This window comes from Pteropus medius, unplaced genomic scaffold (genome assembly GCF_902729225.1).
Source record: "Pteropus medius unplaced genomic scaffold, Ma_sr-lr_union100, whole genome shotgun sequence".
NCBI lineage: Eukaryota > Metazoa > Chordata > Mammalia > Chiroptera > Pteropodidae > Pteropus > Pteropus medius.
Window position 1 is genome coordinate 9696027 of NW_024350926.1, and position 22064 is coordinate 9718090.

Below are 22064 nucleotides of genomic sequence, written 5' to 3' on the forward strand. Positions count from 1 at the left end.
TATAAGTTTAGAGCAATATTATGCAGCTGTGATATACGTTTTATCTTCCAAAAGGATAATTTAAATTATTTTTTGAGAAACTCTTTTTAAGTTCTTATCTATTTCTACACTGATTTACGGACATCTTAAAATAGGATGCAGATTTAATGTAATTAACTAGCTCTGATAACTGTATCCATTTTACATATATATAATTTACATACATACTTACATCTATGCGTAGCTACACACATACTTTCTTTTTGTGTGCTTCTCTTTTTAACGCAGTTTCTCCTAGCTAATTCCTAATGAAAAACCACTAGGGGGTGACCAAGCATCATTTCTTTTTCTTACCTTGCTCTGGTTACTAATATTATTCAGCTAATATTAAAATTGTATAAATGTTTTATTATAAATTAATTCATTAATATTCCTGAAGATTTTCCAAGTTACTAGAAATGTCTGAATAAAATTGAATCCAATACAAATTAGTCTCAAAAAGTTTAAATATTTCTAAATCCTACATTTTGTTTAGTCTTAAACAAAGCATTTGATTAAGCAATGACAATCCTCTTAAAATTGGAATAAAGGTCAAATGTGAACTATCAATTGTTTACTCAAGCAAAAGCGAATTTTTTATTTCCTCTGAGATAATGTATTACATAAATTAACCACAAGTTTGAAAATAAAATATGTAATCTGAAAACAATGGGTCTTAGAAATATTTCTTAGCATTTGAAAAATTATATGTTAACATGAAGATAATAAACTATAATAAATGGTAAGTCTATTTTTAGAAAGTAATCAATTGGTTGACTACAGACAAATTATTGTTTTATTCTATTTTTCCTGCTTTATCTTGAAAAACATGAATAAAAATATATATTAATAATCACAAAGAGAAATTATAATAGTGTTCATGTAAAAAGAAATGTTTTAATAGTTTTAACTCTTAAAGGTCTGAGGCTTGGTAAGAAATTTGGAGAAAATGCAAATTAAATTATCTATTAACATTACTGAAACAATGAGCAACTATACTATAAATGTCTTTTATTTACAAAAATGGAATGAATATTTAAATCAATGACAACAGAAAGAGAAGTGGTGTAAAAAAAAAAAAAAATTAGTTGCCTATCAATTCTCCCAGCCTTTGGACCATGAAGCAGGCTATTATAAGTAAGCAAGTCAATGCCATTCTCTTAATTTCCAGACAGAATGTGCCTCTGGAGTCAAACTACTGAGCTTTGCTCTCAGGCTCTGTCATTTGCTAATTGTGTGACCTTGAGAAAACTAGCCAACCTCACTAAGCCACAGTAGGGAGAGGAAGTAGTTTCTCTCTCACGATACTGCGAAGCGAGTTAGCTGAGATACTGAGTATGGTGCACTAAGCAGTAGGCTCAGTAAATGTGGGAACATTACTACACGAGAAGCTCTGCGTCTTGTCAGTGGGTTGGACAAAACGCATCGTCATCACAGGACTCCTGGCATTGTCTCGCAGACAGATCAGTTATGTACCCTCCCCTCCTTTCTATGCACCATTCCCTCCTCTCATAGCTTTCAAAGTCTCCCTCACAGATGCCTCAGAATATCCCGTTTCAAGGATTTTAAATGTTTAATTTAATTCAACAGAAGCTTTTGGAATCATAAATAGAATTACAATGATTACACACCCATGCTTAGGGCCTGGCATTACGCTGGATCCAATAAGAGACTGAAATAAAATCTAAAAACATGGTCTCTATCCTCTAAGATAAGAATGAGCTAGAGCAGATGACGGGAGGGGAAGAGAGGGGAGGAAATTAAATTTGTGTCGTTTTAAACCACGCAGTCTGTGGTCGTTTTTTTACAGCAGCCCTAGGAAATTAATACAGAGGGACTTCCTCTGAAACCCTCACAGACCCGGAGAAGGAATACCTGGAAGACACAGCTGGCAAACGAAAAGATTTACCGAGCCCCGGGTGTACTGAGTCATGCAAAATTCTGCAGTTGGTTAGAGAAGGCCTAATCGAAGTATCGGTGACAACTGAGTTATCCGAAGTGCTTCTAGACCGTCTTTGGTTTTATTCTGATGTCCGCAGTGCTATGGAACAGACGCAACTCTGACGTAAGGGTCAAAGTGAAGGGGTTGGTCTCTTCACCTGGTCTTTCTCACGGTGCCATCACCCTCTAACAGATCCATCTGTCCTGGTCCCCACCTCTCACCTGAGCTTCCTGATGAGCCTCTCACACAATGCTCATCACACCTGTGTACTGAAAATGCAGAGTGCTGTTCCCAGTTCTCAACTACTTAATCTTAAGAAAAAATAGAAATTGGAATTTATATGAATCTAATAACAGTAAATTATCATGTGCCAGGAATCCTGTCAGGTATATTCATGTATTATTTGATTAATCTTTTTTTTTTTTTGCTTAAATGACTACTTTTTTCTTTCATTTATTGTTTTCAAGGCTGTCCACTATTGACATTGTTGTTCAATATAAAATTGGAAGTCCTAGCGCGTGCAATCAGGCAAAAGAAAGATATAAGAGGCATCCAAATAGGAAACGAAGAAGTCAAACTGTCACTATGTGCGGATGACATGATTCTCTCTGTAGAAAACGCTAAAGACTCCACGAGAACACTACTAGAAACAATAAGCAAGTACAGTAAAGTTTCTAGATACAAAATCAATGTTCGAAAATCCATAGAGTTCCTATACTCTAATATTTGATTAATCTTAACAACAACCCTCTGAAGAGCTATGACTGCCTCTACTTAGAGATGGAGAAACTGAAACCAACGGAGTTGTCAAAAGTCACCAGAGAGAGCAGACAGGATTGTGATTCTAACATGGGTATGTCCTTGTCCAGAGACTTAGCATTTAATCAAAACAGCCTTTTAAAGCAGATAATCTGCCCTACCTGAGCAGTTGGCTCAGAGTCAGGGGATTACTAATAATACTCGAGATTGCCTGTATCCTGCCCAGGGCAGCTATAAATCAGGTAATGGATAGGTAAGCCTTTAACAAGACGTTTTGGGTTGGAGCAAACCCTACCCAGAGCTATTCCTTCCATAAATGGCTACAGAATACGACTAGAGTATCAAAAAAATGTGGAAAGGGTTCTACAGTCAGTATAAAATAGTTGTTTTATGAAAGAAGAAAGTGAAGGCGGAGATGATCAATGATCTGCTTGAGGATTACATAGCCAGCTAGTGATAGAACCTGGGCTAGTATTACTGAAATTCTAAAAGAAAAAAATTGCTTTGCTGAACCTCTTGGAAAAACATTTTAAAAGGTCAAGTCTGAGCTACTTTGGAAGGAACTTTGCATTTATAAAGAAACTTAATGAAATTTTTATCAAATAATATTTAAATTACAGCGAAAAGGCATATGTACCAAGAGATCCCCAAATGTAATCACTAAGGAGAAAAATATTGAGTAGAAGTTATTCACACAGTTCTATTTCTTCTTCAGATCTAATATAACCATTTTTTAAAACGCGTTCTTAATTCCAACATTTTGTCAAATGGTCAACCAGCTAGGTCTGTTACACTGCTTGCAGAAAAAAGTTCACCTTTGACCTAATCTCTGTCTACTTCTTAGTTACTGCTATTCTAATTAATGAAGTAAATAAATCACAAACTAGCATTTTGGTTACTTTTTAAAGATTTAGGCAGTCAAACTGGTGGGAGGGGTTTTATTTGTTTGTTTGTTCAGTTGGTTTTTAGCATACAGTCCTTTAGGTTTTACCATGTGTATAGATTCATGTTGGCAGCATGACTATCATCATACGCATTCCCATTACCACAAAATTCTCCCTTGTGCCATCCCTTTAAAGTCATTTGCTTTCTCCCTCCCACCCTCACTCCCTAGAAACCACTAATCTATTCTGTCCCTGTAGGCTTGCCTTTTCTACGTCATATAAATGAAATAAAATAGAATGCAATTTTTTGAGACTAGCTTCTTCCACCCCGTATCATGCCTTTGAGACTCATACATGTTGCTAAGTGGATCAGTATTTGTCCTTTTATATTGAGTAGCATTTCAACATACTGATATATCAACGGTTTAGGCAACTGTTGAAGGGCTTTTTAGTTATTCCTAGTTTTGGGCAATTATGAATAAAACCATTATAAAATTCACATGCAGAATTTCGTGTGAACAAAAATTTTCATTTATTCAGGATAAACACTTAGGGGTGAAATTGCTAGGTCAAATCACTAAATCTATATTTAACATTAGAAGAGACTATCAAGCTGTTTTTCAGAGCAGCTGTATCCACAAAATGTGAGACCTCCAGTGGCTTGGCATCCATGCCACCCCTTGGTATTATCTGTCAGTTTGTTTTTGTTTTAGCCATTCTAAGAAATGTATAATATTGTATAATGGCATGTCATTGTGGTTTTATTTTGCATTTGCCCCATGGGCCATTCGGAAGTGCTTTTTTTTAATTTCCAACTATGGGTGTATTTTTCATGTATTTTTATTAATTTCTAATTTAGTCTCATTACGGTAAGAGAGACACTTCGATGATTTCAATTCTCTAAAATTTCTTAACATTACCCATCTTACTGAATGTTCCATCTGCCTTGAAAAGAATTTATATTTCTGCTGTTGTTGAGTGGAGAGTGTACACGTGTCAGTTAGCCCCAGCTGACTAATTCAACCGATTGTTCAATTTTTTAAACATTTTTTATACTTGTTTTGTCTACTTGTTCTATTAACTAACAAGAGCAGAAAGTTAAAATCTCCAACTCTAATTCTGAATTTCTCTATTTCTTCCTTTTTACCACGAGGTCTCTTTTGCAAATACTCAATTTTGACATGGAAGTGAAAAAGCAACCTTTTGTACATAAATGTGGAATTTCGCGTTCCAATAAAACGTTATTTACAAAACAAGCAGCTAGTCCATGCGCTGTAATTTGCCAACTCCTGCTCCAGACACCAAAGATTTAACCACTGACTAGCACTACCTCTCCCCTACACAAATCCCCTTTTTCCCCACCCAGCTTTTATAACAAATGACTAGAATCGGTAATATCTGAATTGGTACATTATTAGAAATAAGTGTACTTTTTATAGTTAGGTTTACTTTTTTTTTAATTCGAGATTTATATCAGTCTAACTGTTATTATTTTTCACTGCTTATTTTGTTACATCAACTCCTATAATTTACTGAACAAGGTAAATTTCAACCAATCAAAGACCTCTGTAAAAAATACAGCCCGCCAGAAAGAGTTACCCAGAAATGGTCACTGATTCTACGGCCTTCTAAAGTTTCCGGCAATGCTTCTTAACATCAGTACAAAGTTACATTGGAAGATAATGTCAAGCAAGCGGCCAAATAGAACGGCCGCCTTCAGAAAATGAGACACGATAAAGGGAATTGAGGGATTGAGGAATGGTAAAGATGATTTGAAGAAGAGAAATAAAAGTGAATTCATTTCTTTCCCCAGGAAAAAAAAATAGCATGAAACTATTTGACTGAATTCTTTCTTCGGTTTTTCTAACTCCTATTATTTTCATAATATGGTGTTCATATCTAATGTTATCCACCTATAGATTTGTTTATTTAGTGTCCTAGGTTTCATAAAATATATTAAACTTTACCATATCAGTCTGTCGTCCTGTGTCACCTCCTAACCTGGAAAACATGATATTAAATTTCACTCAGTTTTACATCCCACATTCCCACAAGTCCTAGATAGAAGGCACTGCTGTTTAAGAGTGAACCATTACTTTGAGACATGAAAAGTCCTGTAACGTCCTGTAAATCATTTCCTTCTTTTGAAAGTTCTACCAGGAAATATATCTGAAACAATAAATACTTATCTTTTCATTTCATAACTCTGGTAACGTGATGAATTTAAAATAGAAACGCCGATGATTAAAAAAAGTTACTGATTTATGACCTGACTCTAACATTTGTTTTTAATTTCACCTGTGTAGCACGTTTGCTAAAAAATTGTTATTTAAAACCAAGATTTAATATCTGCTTTACATCCAAATTAGAGAGGCTCATAGAAGACCCTTCACATATATCTTTAATATTTTAGTTTCTAAGCATCATGATCGAAATTTGTGATTTCGGTGTATTATTTTTAAGATTAACTTTTCACAAATCTACTATACATACATGCAGATGTCAACGGGACTGTCACTTACGGGATCAAAGAAAAGAGTTTCACTTCCACGGCAGGGTTGTTGAGACCAAGCAGCATGGGTAAAGTTGACCACTCAGCAGGACTGTGTCCTTAGAGTCAGATATGACCAAGAGAATATAAAATCTGTAAGTTGGCAAAAGTCTCCGACTTCCTACAGAAAAGTGAGTTCAATTTAAATAAACTCCCAAAGGGCAGATTGACCTTAGATATGTCAATTCTATTCTAGAGTTGTGTGAAAACTGTGACGATGCTGTGATTTTTAGCCAGACTTTACCAAAGAACTGGGCAAAGTGCTCATTATTTAGTTGGAGCATTAGAAGTAATTTTGTAATTTCTTTCTGTCGTTGTCTCTAAGGAAGAACTATAAAGTGTTTGTTATGAAGATGCTACACTGTGTGTAAACAAATAAAATTCCCACAAAATCAAAAAATGTCCCTTTCTATTTTTGCATTTCGAAGGTCTACTTGTAAAGGATAAATCATTTAAACCTCAGTTTTAATTTTGAAAGAAATTTTACTTTAAATTTATTGGCTTTATTGGTACTATTAGAATATCTTTGGAAATAAAAATAGGAAAAAGAATACATGAAACCCCTAATATTTCGCCTTCATATATGTATGTCAAATACCCCAATATACACCCAATCACGTTTACCTTTTTGCTATGTCAAAATAAAAAGTATAAACCCTATATTAATTATTTCAGCTCTGGATACAAAAATTCATCTGAAGCCAAAATCTACAAACCTCAGTGAGCAATTTAATGACAAATCTTGAAAGAAAAAGAAGCTATTGCCATATATGTTTTTGAACAGAGCCTTGAGCTAACCATTATATGGTACCAGATAGATTAATAAAAAAAAAAGTTTATCGGATATTTATAATCCCCAACCAAAAAATTTAGGTCATATCTATTTTAGTCTGTATCTTTTTTCCATACAAATTTTATCTGTTTATTTGCTAAGAAAGTCAGAGTGCTTTCATACAACAGTGAAAATACTATTTACAGTTCCAAGGGAGTCTCACAACTTTGAGGCAATGACTCTTTGTTATAGTAAACGATATTTGTTTTGGAAATGTGTATTTCTTCAGTTAATGTTGAATCCTATGTTCTGAAAATGACATTTACCCGCCAATCCTGTGATGATTAACCCTATAAGACCTCATTATCATTATTCTGTCACTTCTCGTCCGACTTATTAGTAGACATCGAAACTTTTAGTTCCTCACATCTTGCTACAGACGTTATCAGTTAAAAACAGGACGTTAACGTTTCTGAAAAGCAACACAGTCCAAGGTTTTCTTTGACAAATACATATCATGCGTTATTGAATACCTATTTAGCTTTATTTGTCATTTTGTAAAATGTATCATTATAAATTACCGAATGTATATTTTTGTTTTAGATGAACGTCTTTGCCAATTTCCCTATCTCTCCGATTAGAATTTCCATTCTTTCAATCATCCAAGCAAGTTATCATAATTTTCTTATTTGCCTTCAGTTCTCATGTTCCACTATAAAGTGATTTATAATTCAGTTTTAGAAGAAAGTTTCCTGAAGAATCAGAATACTTCCTAATATGTGATAAGGAGACCTTGTAACTCAGTTTATTTATTCTCAGTTGGGATAACTGTATCAGAAAAAAGCCATAGAGTAGTGGTTAACCCTTAATTATTACAGCCATTGTATCCTACTTTGCATAAAATTGGCAGGTAAGTATTCAACAAATATTTATTGAGTATATATTATACGTGGTTGATTTTTAATGGTAAAATTCTATTTTAATATTATATTAGATGTTGCCTCAAATATTTCTGGAAGTAGATACTTGTATAAACACAAAATGGAAAAAAAGGCATCTGACACATTGGCAAGTCCTGCGAATTCCTTCTTTCAAATATTTTTTGTAACCCTTTTGATTTCTGTAGTTATCTTAAGGGAGGACTCACTCCACCTCGGTATGTCATCTTTTGCACACAAACTTTTTGAGATGACATTTAATAGTAAGAGAAGTCACTGTAAATTACAGTGCCATACACATTGTATGACACTCTTTAATTCTCCAGTAGTATGTCTAAATATATGCCACTGTGCACTGAATTGGGCCCTCCAATTCATATGCTGAAGCTCTAACCGCCATAATGACTATATTTGTAGGTGGGGCCTTTAGGAGGTAGCAGAGGTCAAATGAGGTCATGAGGGTGGGGCTCTACTCCGATAGGCCTGGTGGCCTCCTAAGAAGAGGAAGAAAAAGAGATCCTTCTTTTTCCGCCTTGTAAGAACATGGCGAGAAGCTGGCTGTCTGCAAACCTGAGTGTCTTCACCAGACCCCAACCCTGCTGCCACCCAGGGTGATCTCAGACTTTCAGCCTCCAGGACTGTGAGAAAATTAATTTCTGTTGTGTAATCCACTCAATTTGTGTTATTTTGTTATAGCAGCTGAGCTGACCAACACAGAACTTATGTCACGGAGTAAGCTTTATGGTCATTCTACGATGGAGGTATTGAACATTAGCCCAAACAATAATAACGTGGCACTTTGTTTCACATTTTGCTACTATTTTTCATGGATAATCTATTTAAGGTACCCATTGGTGACCAGAGTAATTGGCAAGGGAAGATGTATATACAGCTGACCCTTGAACAACAGGGTTTAAACTGTGGGTTCACTTACATGCAAATTTTTTAAAATAAATATGCAGTCGGCCCTCCATGTCCATGGGTTTCACATCTGCAGAGTCAGCAAACCACGGGATCTGCATGTGGAGGGCCAACTTAAGTGACAGGAGGATTTTTGTCTGCCCAGGGTCAGCATCCCTAACTCTCACTTTGTACAAGGGTCAACTGTACTCACGTCCTGGAGAAAGATAATATCAAATAAGTAAGTCCTCACTTAAAATCGTCGGTAGGTTCTGGAAAACTGGGACTTTTAGCAAAACAATATATAATGAAACTGATTTCACCATAGGCTAATTGATATAAACAAGAGTTAATCTCCTACAGCATATCTCTGGTCACAAAATCATCACCAAACTTCTAAATAAAGACCCAAAACCCTTCTAATATTAAATGTTAAAATAAATGTGAGTGGCACATACATTTAAGAAAGAAGAATAAAAACAAGATAATTCTTTTCCAAACCTCTTATTCTAATTTAGGGGTGCAGGTGGCCTCAGCCCATCCTGGTAGCTCAGGTCACATGGCAGGAACCCACCCTGAATAGGACACGCTCATTCAGACTGGGACAACGCAGACACACCAAGGCACGAGATGACACCAGAGATCACAGAAAAAGCCCACGCAGACATGAAAACAACATGCAAACTCCACACAGGCAGGGTCCCAACTGGGAACAGATTTTTTTTTTCTCATCAACATTATATGGAAACACCCTTGAATCTACCAATTCTCTTGCCAACAGCAGCCAGACCACCATAGTGTCATTGGGTCATTTCAGTGCCTTCTGAAAGATCGCCCTGCTCACTGTCCCTACCAGTTACAAACATCTTAAATTACACTTTTTAAAAGTGTTTCAAGGCTGAAGATCTTCGCTGTCTATGAAACAAATTTTAATATCAAAGCCCAGGGCTAATGATCCTCGGTAAATACTTGTATAATTAATTTTTCATCTTCAACATGTTCTCACCATCCCCAGAACTCACCATTATCATTCCTGCCTTTTTGGCCTTAGTTCATCCCAAGACCGACCCCCTACCCAAAATACATGTCATAATCCTACACATTCTAAAAAACAAATACAAAATCCGTTTCCTACAAGAAACTTTGCCAACTCCAAACCATGTGGACATGTTTTACCTTATGTCTTTTGACCTGAAGTTGACATTCTAGCATTGTGTGCATGCGTGTGTGGCATGTACTCCAAGCATTTTTGGTATCTTAGCACCCCATCTAGACCATGAACTTCTGTAGGGCTTCCATTTTTAGTACCTAGTCTTCTCCAGTAAGCCTTCCCTGGAAACTTGGTCTCATATAAGCTCTCTATTGTGAATATTTGGTACTTATATTCTATGGCTTTCATTTGCCCCTTAATTATGCTCTCTATTTGCTACTTGTCCTGTGTTATTATTAAATTCTTCAGATATTCTCACTCAATTCACTAGATTTAAAGTTCCTTGAGGTCACCAGCTTTCATGTTTTCAATGTCGAGAGCTGAACTATGTAAAAATTTGCGTATATATAAAGAGACATAAAATTACAGCCTGAAGGGCAAAAGGTCAGAATTCAGAAGACCTGGGTTCTAGTCCTTGCATTAGCCAAGTGACCACATTAGACTATATGGGAAATGGCATGCATAGTAACACACTCATAACCGTTACGTGTTAAATTATACCTCTCCAGCTACCTAAAAGAACAGTTTGAAGACCACACCGTTCACTCATATCTGTTCAGTCATTTAGTACAGATTTATTGAACACCATTAACTAAAGTATTAAACTAAGTTTCTCAAAACCGACAATGTCCAATGAAAATGTAGAGAATTATCAAAAGCACCAAATAAAGTTGACATTCTGTAAAGTTGTTATCAACTCAAGTTCAGCTAGGCATAGGCTGGAATAACTTTTAATAATAGCACTAAGTTATGAAATTGGCACTCCTATCCATCTATAAAGTGGTCTTAGGTCAGGTTCACCAGGAACAGAGATTGAGAGGGAGATTCTCGTGGAAATGATTTGTTAGAAATGGCTCCTGAGTAAGGGAAGCAGGTTAGGACAGTAGAGAAGAAAAAGATAAGCAAGGATATAGTCTTTTATGAAGACCGGATTCAGCCCACCTTGACTCAAAGGCGAGCCCGTTGTACCCAATGACCATGGCCCTCTGCCCTGATGATGAGGGCCACAGCCTTGCAGGTAAGGCAACACTCTTCATAAGAAGGGCAATTCTTTAGAGAAGGAAGTAGCTATGGGTTACAGGCCAACATTCTCGTTAGCTAGGGCTGGATGTACCTTCCAGTAGAGGTAATTGGAGAACAGCCTCTACTCCAAGGGGTCCCTGGAATTTATAATGACGACAGCGGCACTGCAAAGCTGTGAACTGCTCTCTAAATTTTCAAAGAACGACTGACTGACATCCACTATAGTCTTTTATGGTATTAAAATTCTTTGAAAAGTGATGTTCCTTGAATTATATGTAAGTTAAGTTCTTATGAATACTAACATTTAGTATCTGGAATTGCTCTTTCTTATGAAAACAGAAACCTAATTATGTTTTGAAAACAGAGCTAAGAGACTCTGTTTTGTTGATTCTGTTAGCTGCTAAGAGAATTATTTAAATGTACATAGGCTTAAGCAACTCTGTGTTTACTGGAAACAGCAAGCAAACAGTTGTTGGATACATATGATAAGATTAGGTAGACAATATGCCAAATTTATACTTTGGGTATAAATCTATACGAAGTAAGTAAATAAAATGATATACTTTCGATGCAAAACTGAAAATAAGCAACTTTTCTACAATGATAGATTTGCAAAAATGGACATTTGTATAAACAGTTAATGGCAGATAATACTAAATACATGTTTATCCACAATGAAAATCGGAGCGTTGGTTTTTCACTCTTACCTGTTTGTTCTTAAGGCAAAACCAAGTAATTGATTATATTACTAATTAGCATGTGTTTATAGGGTGAATTCTCATGTAGCTTTTTCCATTAAAAGGTAGCTGCAGAAACGATAGCATCTAATAATTAACTATTTTAAGAAACAGAACCATAAAGCCTTTAAAATTATAAATAAGTACCAAGATATTCATTTAAATGACTTATAATAGGAGAATTTTCCTTCTTTGTCCTTAGTAGAAATACCCAGACATCGTGATCAACATTATATAATATTTTTTTGCAACACTTTACGACATTAAAAAACAAAACAAAACAAACAAACAAAAAAAACCCTCTTAAAGGTCTGGAAGGTTCTGTGATTAATAATAAGGAGAAAGGGGGAAAAGGATTCTTTATATTTTCTTTTTTTGTTTCTCTTCCCGCAGGTGGGAAAGGAACACTTGAAAACACTTGGCCTTCCTGGATGAACCTGAGGTTTACAACTTCTCAAACAGTTTTGGGTATCGGTTCCTATTTGAATTTTTAGAGTTACCCAATAACATAAAAGACACCAAGAAAGAAAGGTTTTCTTATCTTTTCCACTCTGTATGTAAATTGACTCTGTTTTCATAGGATTAGATTTGGCTACATTAATAGAAAATGTGTAAGCAAATAACCTCATAATCTAAGGTGAAGAAAACTTAATAAAAACTTAAATGCACAATTCATAAGGAAGTATATTGATAGAGTTGACAGGATTAACGCTAAGAATTTCTGTTCAATGAAAGGCATCGTGAACAAAGTTTTCAGATATTTGACAAACTGGAAATAGATTTTTAAAATAATCAAAATTAGCAAGAAGTTAACATCTAAAATATACAAGGAATTTACACATCCAAAAGAAAAAGATAAGAATCCCAATGTAAAACGTGGATAAAACTAGGCAATCCACTGACAGCCAAATCTGAATTAGTACGTGTATGAAGAGCTGCTCGACTCTTAACTCGATAGATTGTCAAAAATTAGAGTTAGCCAGCTATTCGCAGGATATCAGCACGCTCGCATACTGCTGATGGGCGTATAATACACTAGCACAGCCATCGTGGAGAGCAATCTGGGCATACTTACTGGAAATGAAAATGATCCAGTAATCCATTCTAGGGATGCATCCCAGAGAAACTTGAGTCCAGGTTCATAAGGGGACAGGAACAAAGATGTTCATTGTAGCAGCAGGTTAGACGCAGCTGGGTGCCCATCACTGTAGAAACAGGTAAATAAAATGCGGGGTATGCAAACGGTAAAATATTACTCAGTACGCAAAAGCAATAAACTAGTGTTACATACAGCAGCATGAGTGAATCTCTACATGGATATTTAAAAATTACAAACTCAATGAAGCCTATAGTACAAAGTCATGTATGTAAATTAAAGACAGATGCATATATAAAACAGTACCATATATGTTTCAAGGAACCACATATATCCAGAGATATCTACTATCTTAGAGCTTAAATGCAATACAGTGGTGCTTACTGTTAGGAGGCTGGTAAATAGAGTTAAAATGAAAGGTGAAAGGAAAGTTGAGTTAAAATGAAAGGTGAAAGGAAAAACAAAATGGAAAAAAAACAAGATGCCTTCGCATGGACAGCTAATATACGTGCTGAAGTATTAACTCAACACCCTGCACCTGAGATTAAAAATATATAAATTATATAACTGTGATGCCTGTACTTTGTAATTTAAACAGGAAAAAAATGACAACATGAACTAAAAAAATATATAAATATTCTCCTTGTTCCTTTACTCACTGTCCCAGAACATGCTCAGCTCGCATTATCTTCTTGAGGAGACTTACACCACCAGCCCCTCATCCTGGGTGCACTCTACCTACCCAACGACATCCTTCAAGGCACAATTTCAGTTTTACTTCTCTATAAAACCTTTCGAATTGTTCCCCTCACATAAAAACGTCTTCCCGAAACCAACGACTTTTGCAGTCGATCCCATAACATCTAAGTCTTAATACCAAATGGAATACATTGTTCTCTCTTGCTCTATATTGTTTTGTCCTGGGCTTTCTCTTCTAGTTGTTAACTTCCTAGGTAGCAGGGAAAACTCTTGGGAGCTTCCTGCAGTGCCTAGAACAATTCTGCAAACATAGGTAGGAGCATCTCAATAATTATTTGGATTCATAAATTTTCAGTTGAGATTTGGAAGTGTGGTGGCAAAGGATGGATAGATGGGGTCATAACCAAAGGCTGGAAAACACTTATCTTTTTGTAGCTGGGAATAAGTTTTGAAAATGGAGAATAGAGATTCCTTTTGGAATTGGAGTTCCTTTTGGAACTAGATGAGAAAGAGGTAGAATAATTTCTTTCATCTGTGAATAGAGTAGCCCTCCGATCAATGAAAGGAGATGTCGTTTGCTTTCGGTTCCTCTATTTCCCTTTCCTTGGTGTTTTCTTAGCCAAGACTATTACTAAATTTTCCCTGAACACTTTAAGAAATTTGTTTTAACTTCAATCTACAAAATAAAGCTAATAAGAACCAAATCAGAATGTGTTTCCTCAATCTAAGACACTGTTCAACAGCCCCTTCCCCCCACTTTTAAAACAAATGTGCTTCTTTTGCTTTTGACGAAAATTATCATTTTATTGATTGTTAAATATATGGATTCATCTGTATAAACTAAATTGTGGTGGGTTATTCCCCTGTGGGCTGTGTAAAAAAGAGATGCCCTACATAGCGAAGTTGATAAACTGAGTTGAATTCTCACTGAGATTCAAAATTGCGTTGAGCTGTGTTCTGCTAACAATTTGAATGAGAGCCAAAGGTTGTCTCTGAAAGGGAAATTGATCTGTAAGAACAGGAGGTTGGAGCTTTGAAAGGAGACGATATATGTAGCTTGCTCAGCCCTTTGGAAGGTGCGGAGTGTGGACTGGCTCCAGGGAATGGTGATTAAATGGAAAGTAATACAAAGTGGAAAGAATCAGGGTTATGATATAATGAGAAAAGGGTATATCTATTTCAGCTAATTGCTGGTCTTGGGATCTCGATCGAGTCAGTAAACATCTCTGAACCTTTGCTTTCTTTTTTAAGGAGGTGGGAAGATCTCTAATTCATATTCATCTATGAATATTATCATCAGCTGAAAAGATAATTTGGCAGCTAAAAATGAGGAACTGCCATAGTTTTCCAATTGGTTGTACCAGTTTAACTTCTCAGGAGCATTGAATGAGTGTTCCAGTTTTTTTACATCGTAAACAAACAAGAGCTTAAGAACACAAGAGAAGAAACTGAGTTTCATTCATTTTTGTAACTGGCTAATAATGAAAGGGGCCTGAAACATTGGAAGTGCTCAACAAATATTTGTTGAATGAATACATCGGAAAAATGGAATAGATCAGAAAGGAAGTAAAGTTGCAGGAGACCGCCAAGACCAAGAGACTCTCAGACCAGGCAGAGGAAGGAACTTAGGAAGACAGAGAAGAAAATGTCCTCTTTACCCAGCGGTCAGAACCAGGGAACAGCTGCAGGGAACAGCTAGGGTAGCTGTAGCACAAAAGTGCTGAGTGTCCAATACATGTAGAGGAGATTAGCAGGCATGGTTTAGAGAATTAAGATTCACAGTTCTAATGCCTACCCAAATACACCCTAAACAACATGCCCGAACATTTGGGTTTACATTTGAAGCAGCTAGAAAGCAAGGTAAGGAAAGGAGGTAAGAAATGCCGTGCAATCATCATGGGTAGCATCAGACAGACCAGAGTTTAAAACCAAGCTACCATTCGGTAGTAGTATAAATATTGCCCCCCACCACCCCCCCCCAAAAAATGTAGTCTCTCTGAGACAGCTAGAAAATGAAGTCTCTAATTAAATGAAAATTATAGTATTTATTTGTAGAATTGATTTTAAGATTAAATAAGTGAATATATGAAAAGGACCTAAAGCACATCTGTGTTTTTTAAAGTCGTTATCATTATTATTGTTTTGTTGTTTCTGTAGCTTTATTATCCAGCCATCTCAAACTTTGTCTTGATTTCAGTTCAGGAACCTGTAATTTGTAAATTGCCTCTCTATTTTTCGGTTTTCTTCTATGTGTGCATTTTTCCTCCTTAGTGCTGCTTAAAGTTCCCGACTCCCTTCACTTCTAACTTTGTCTTAGTAACACTGAAGAAAAAGGACCTTTCACCTATAGTCAGCGTGGCTCAATGACAGGCATGACTGTGGTCTGGCCAACTAGGGCCAGAGGAGCAGAAGAGCCAGAGCAAAAGCAGGGGAGAGGCAGGAGTCCAGACAGACATGCCTGAAGTTTCCATTCATATGACGTCATATAAAGGATGCACCACACCACATTCAAACTCAGCAGGAGAGGTGATGTTCCCCTCGAGTGGTTGGTCACTTGTTTACAATACCTTCATTAAAATGGAGACTAGGACTCTTGCTTTCTACAGGATACTGTAAGATACATACTTTTAAAATTAAGCAAAGTTAGATAAAATGTGAAAACCCGGCAACTGAACAGATTAATGAGAAAATTAGTGTAAGATTTGTTATAGAAATTATATTAATACTGATAACTTGGCGGTAGTTATACTAGAGTTAACAAACAGTATGGCTTGCGTATCATTGCTACATCAAGTTTTCAAAGCTATTTAGTCCTGGTGACACGAATTAGGCTGCTAAGCAAAGGCTTTTTCCTAGTTTTGAAGTTACCTTAGTCAACAAAAGGTCACGGCCACCAATCCAACGCCACAGGTGCCCCCAATTTGGGGTGCTGGGAGAAATTTTATTCAGACGAACTTTTGCAAATGGGGAAAAGGAAGGCTCCACGGGAAAACGCGGATTTCGCGGGAAAAACATTTCGCGGGAACCGGAAAGTGCCCTCCTGGAAATAAACCAAACAGGTAGCAACTTATGTAGAAAAAGTGCCCGCGCTAGCCCTTGATTGGTCCATTTTTATGCAAATGCGGAGTCCAAATTTGCAGTTTGATTGGTCCAAAAGCACTGATTGGCTAGACTCGCACGTCCTGATTGGTCGCTATGGAGCCATTTGGGGGAGTGAAGATGCAAAAGACCGTGTAGCTGAACAACTAGAATTGAAGACGCGGCTTTTCCCTGATGGGAAGTTTGCGAGACCTCTGTCAACGGCGCTGCTAGCTTCTGGTGACGAATCTGGGCCTAGCTAACCCAAGGAGTCCTTTTTTTGGCAGATTCTGCGACTCTGACCGAAGCAGGCCGCATTCTGTCACGTGCATGCCTCCCTTCAATTACCCTGATCAACCCTAGTTTTAACGTCACCTAACACGTGGGGAGGCCAGCAGGCTCTCTGCGTTCAAGGCTGATGGAGCAGACGGCCAGGGAAAGAGGGCAGGTGTAGACAAGCGAGGGCTGGGCTTCACTTTGGGGGACTGTTCTCAAGTGTTTGGGGCAATCTCGATTCCACAGTCCCAGGCAGGTGTGATTCCTCTGGGGGAAACGGTGGCTTAACTCGGACAGCTGCGTGACAGTAATGCCTAGGGACCAGTCTCAGGTCATGTCATGTGACCGAAGGGCGGAAAACCGGGAACGTGCTGCAGGCCTAGCGTGGGACCCGCAGCTGGCTTCGCCCTCAGAGCCGGACGGCCGAGGAGACAGGGCTGCACGGGCTGCTGCGGGACCGGCGACGGGGAGCCCGCGCGGCGCAGAGCCAGTGTGAGGGAGGCGAAGGTGTGAAGGCAGCGGGGTGGGGCGGAACAAAGGCGCGGTCAGGCCGCGGAAGGCCGCGGAGGCGGTTGGGTTTCCCCGGACGACCGCCTGAACGCCGGCGGCGGGAGGCAGGCGGGGGCGGGGGCGGGGGCGGGGCGCCAGGAGGGCCCGCCCCACCAGAGCCACGCCCCCAGCGCCGGCCAATGGGCGCCCGGGATATTAGCGGGTGGGAGGCGCGGCCGGGCCGCCGCAGCAGGCGCTGGGTGGCGGCGGGCGCTGCCCCTGGAGTCCGGCCGAGCGGGAGGCGGTGGCGCGATGGAGGGACTGGAAGGTGAGGAGGCGAATGGATGCGGGCCGGGCGGCTGGAGCGGGCCGGAGTAGTCGCGGGGCTCCGGACTCCGGCACCGCGGAGGCGAGGGAGGGTCCGGAGCCGCGGATCCCACTGTGCCTCTGGGAGTCGGGCCGGCTGGAGCCCGACGGCCCCCGACGCGGTGGGGCTGCCGATCCCCAGGTTCCCCGCCTCGCACGGTCCGCAGCAGGGGCTCGCCACCCCGCCCCTGATCCTGCCTGGCGCACGCCTGGTCTTGCCTGACTCCTCGGTGTCCTGTTAGTAATCACAGCCGCTGGCCAGCTTTTATTTTCCCTGCAAAGTGGACTCTCCGTTGATGTCCACGGCCTCCCCACCTCCACTGTTTGCTGCTGCCCTGGGGTGTGTCTCCAGCCTCGAGCCTCTGACACTTTCCTTGGCCAGTTTCCCTAGGTAACCGTTTTTGCCATTCCTACAGCATCTTGTGTCGGAAGGATGCCAAGAGCATCTTCCAAGGAAGTGTCACTGACCAGCTTTAGAGCCGGGACAATAGATTAACAGGAGGATTTAAGGGCTTATTTACGACGCCCGTGTCAGGAAGCGCCAGCATTGACTCCTTATCTTTGGGTTTATCCTTGTGCTGTTACCATGACTCCAGATTTTGCTTTGTTCCCCGTTCTTTCCCTTTTTCTCTATTCGCTTTACCCATTTCATCCTGTGTAATATAGCGGTCACCTAAAAACAACAAAGGAAAAATATATACCCCAACTAGCATCGGCAACAACAGTTTAGGATTCTTTTTCAAATTGTGGTTAATCCTTCTATGAAGAATAAGCCTGCGGAATTGAAAGATCCTCTTTTCTTGATTTAGCTCTTTTTTTCCTCCTGATTTACATAGATTCGGATGGAATTAAGAATAAGTGGAGGCACTGAGCCTCCTGGCATGACTGCATGCTAGAGAATAAATGATCTGAGGTTGTGTTATGAAGTGAAAAGCAATAGCTAGTAACTTGCAGTTACCGAAGCTCATCAAAAAGCAAAGGTAGTAATGAGCATGATAGAATTTCATGCTTTTGCTTTGAGGTGAAGTTCTCATAGCAAACACCTCGAGGATGATAATCAAGAATTATGATGATTTTCTGTTTGTAGGCAGCTGCAGTATATTATGATAAATGGAGGTCTTGTTCTTTGCTTATTTAGGCAGACCATTCAAGTTTCTATGAAATAGGAATTGTAGTGATAGTACTCCTTACTTTCGAGATACTTTTGTTTAGAAGACTCCCTGAAGCGGCTTATTTTTTTAATGAAATTTAAAACACGTGGTATTATAGCATAGTAGGTGGGACCATGGGTTCTGGAATCCTCATAAGGTAATACACGTAAAGTGCTTTAGAACATTTTCTCTGCAGATTCTTAGTTAACATTTGTAATTAAGGCAAAGAGCTTCATTTGATTTTTCACTTATGTATGCTAAGCACCTAAAACAGTGTCTGGCAAAGAACAGGTACTCAGTATTTCTCGTGAGATAAATGACTTTATCTGTAATGGGTGCCATTCTTGGCCCTGGGGACACAGCGAAAAATAAAAAAATCAAAGCCCTGCTCTCATTGAGCCTGCGTTTTAGCGAACTTTATATTTTAGCAGTGCTAAGAGGTCACTATTGAAATATTAAATGAAATATTACTAAGAATGCTTTTAAAGTATAATGAAAACCTATTATAATACTCGATTACTTTATTTCAAAACCAAATATAAATGACTGCTCATGATTTTGCATAATCTATCTGAGCACCTTTGCATTGTGTGGGTGATTAGAGCAAAGCCTTTCGTTGCTTTTTGCGTAAAGTTGCTGGCCTCTATGTATATCTAAGGGCAATAGAAGGAGTTCTGGGTTTGGGAGAGTTCTAATCTCCCATAAGACTTTCATCTGGAAAATGGAGAGATGGTAAATGCTAAGCTTACGTTACTTACATATGTACATAGCGTTGTCATTGCTTTCGTAACACCTTGGTAAATGGTTATTAACAACTGTGATGGATCATCAGGCTGCCCATTCCTCTTTGAGACCGCTACAGGTAGCAGTGCTTGGTGGTCTGTCCTCTGAGATTTGATGAGAAGTCGGCTTGCTCTTCTCCGATGTAGCCCTTGGTCTAATCGAAGACAGCCATCCTGTCCCATGAAGGTTTCTTTTTGTTTCATTTTTTCCCTAGTCTAAACACTGGAAGTTGACTGAATAATTCTTCATCTTTATCATTGTATCTAGCATTCTTTGTTTTTTGGTACCGAGTCGGATGCTAGGTGTCTTAATAACCAGTGTGTTTGGGACACCTTTGTTCGGATCCTTGCTTTGTTTCCTTTTAGCTCTGTGATTCAGGCAGTTAATCTGAACCTCAGTTTCCTCACCTTTAAAAAACAGAACTTTAAATATCAATCCGCCTGATTTATATTAAGTATTAAATGTAAGTGCCTGGTACGTAGGATGGATAAAGTCACAAGAAGTGTGTGAAGGGCTTACGAGTACTTCAGTGTAGGTGAAACAGCATTCTTGAAAGGGACTGTGGATAATCTCACTAGATAACCGTGGCAGCAGAAAGAGGAGGCTGGAAATAACATACATGTGATGAGAATTTGGACAAAGACAAAAGAGCAGGAATTAAAACGGGAGGATAGATTCAGAAGACATTTCTGAGACAGAAAGATGAGGTATGGCTGCTGGATGCCATGGGGAAAAGGAATCAAAGATAAAGCAGCTTTCCAGCTTGGACGAAGAGATAATATTAATAACTTTATCCAAGAGGAAGGCCAAGTTTGGGAGATGAGGTAATGAGTTTGGCTTTCGAGATGTTGTGTTTGTTCAGTACTTGGGGGATTTCTGGAGGAAAAGTCTCATCGGTACTTGGAAATACCTATCTGGAGTTTTTAGTTCAGTAGTCATCAGCCTACGAATGACAGCAAATGGACGCATCCACCCATGAAAGCCATATTTAACAAAATGAGGAAAGAAACTTGAGTGGAACCGACGCTGTAGGGTTAATTAAACAGCAAATTGGGAGCTTTATTAAATAGGTTTAAAAGTTGTCAAGGAAGGGCAGTGAGGGGAGAAAATAAGTATTTAGTAGTGACTTCGTGCCCCCAGAGAGCCTGTGGTGTCTGGTGTTCCTGGACGTTAAGTACTAACCAGGTCAAACCCTGCTCGGCTTGTGAGGTCTGAAAACTGGGCTCCAGAGAGGCAAAAACAGCACCGAAGTCAAGAGAGGACTTTGCGGGTGGGAGGGATCCAGGAGCAGAGCCTGATTCTGCAGAAAGGCCCAGCAGAATGGGGCTTCAAAAGAGGGCTCTGCATTTGACAATTAGTAAATTCATGGTGTTTCTTAAGGTCTCTAATGTCTGCTTTGCAAAGAAGCTTTCCCCGACCCTACCGGCTTCTCAGACGTACGAACAGCATTAAGACCATCCTGGCTCTCATTACTGTGCTGTTTTTCTAACATTGTGCTTTCTACCACCTGCCATTTTGAATACTTGTTTTTATGTATGTTTTTTCCTGTCATATGAGTAGATATTTCATAAGATTACGGTCTTTGATTTTTTTCATCACTGTTTGCCTACCTCCTAGAACAGTTCCTGTCTCCTGCTAGGTGCTCAATAAGGACGCATTTGTTGAATTAACAAATGGATCTACTTTAATTTAGTGGCTAGACCTAATAAAGTTTGCCTAAGGTTTAGCTGGGAGTGAATGCGAGGCAGAGAGGAGCCAGGCAGTGAACTCAGGTCCGTGTTTCCAAAATGCGCTGCCGAGGATGTTGGTCCCAGATACCTATGAGAGGCAGAAAGGATTCTGTTGGGGGTAATAACGGCATTCGAAATCTCTCAAGACTGAAAAAGTTCTGTTGTAAGAAAACCCATTTGTTTCATCTAGGGTTTTCCAAACATTTGACTGTGGAGCGAGGGACATGAGGGTGATTGGTGAAAGTAGAGAAAATGACTAGTCAGGTTCAGACTAGGTGGAAAAGGAAATACAGCCAGGAACGGGTTATCATGAAAATAGCGGTCACTCCAAGGTGAAGGACGTGACAGAGAGAGAGGTAGAAGGTAGAAGACTGTAGTTAGGGAGAGAGTTTGAGTATTTTCGGATCCAGAGTTGGACCCTTTCTGAGTTAACAGTGGTGGTTTTTGCCGAATTGGAGAGCAGGTGACTGACGTGGGCTGGAGGGTGAAGGTTATGTGTCGAATAGGTTAAGTGAGTGTTGAAAATGTAGGATGAGCTGAAAAAGGAAAATCTTGTAAGATATTAAAGATTATTGACATGGAAGTAATTGGCTTTTTAAAAGGATCGTAAGAAGAAAGTTGATATGACAGCTGCTGTGTGCTTCAAAAGAGATTTGATGACT

General features: G+C 39.0%; 1 protein-coding gene across 5 annotated transcripts in view; it reads left to right on the forward strand.

Moving 5' to 3' along the window:
- Positions 1 to 17565: 17565 nt before the first annotated feature.
- The window catches only part of ZC2HC1A (zinc finger C2HC-type containing 1A), a 36516-nt gene continuing 32017 nt past the window's right edge, over positions 17566 to 22064 (forward strand). For 2 of the 5 annotated variants that reach the window (XM_039841915.1, XM_039841917.1), the window contains exon 1: positions 17566 to 17700. In XM_039841915.1, coding sequence (XP_039697849.1) covers positions 17573 to 17700 — 128 coding nt within the window. In that variant the 5' untranslated portion in view covers positions 17566 to 17572. Of the gene's footprint in view, positions 17701 to 18006; positions 18130 to 22064 lie in introns of those variants that run through there. The other 3 variants (XM_039841918.1, XM_039841919.1, XM_039841916.1) reach the window with 3 other exon arrangements.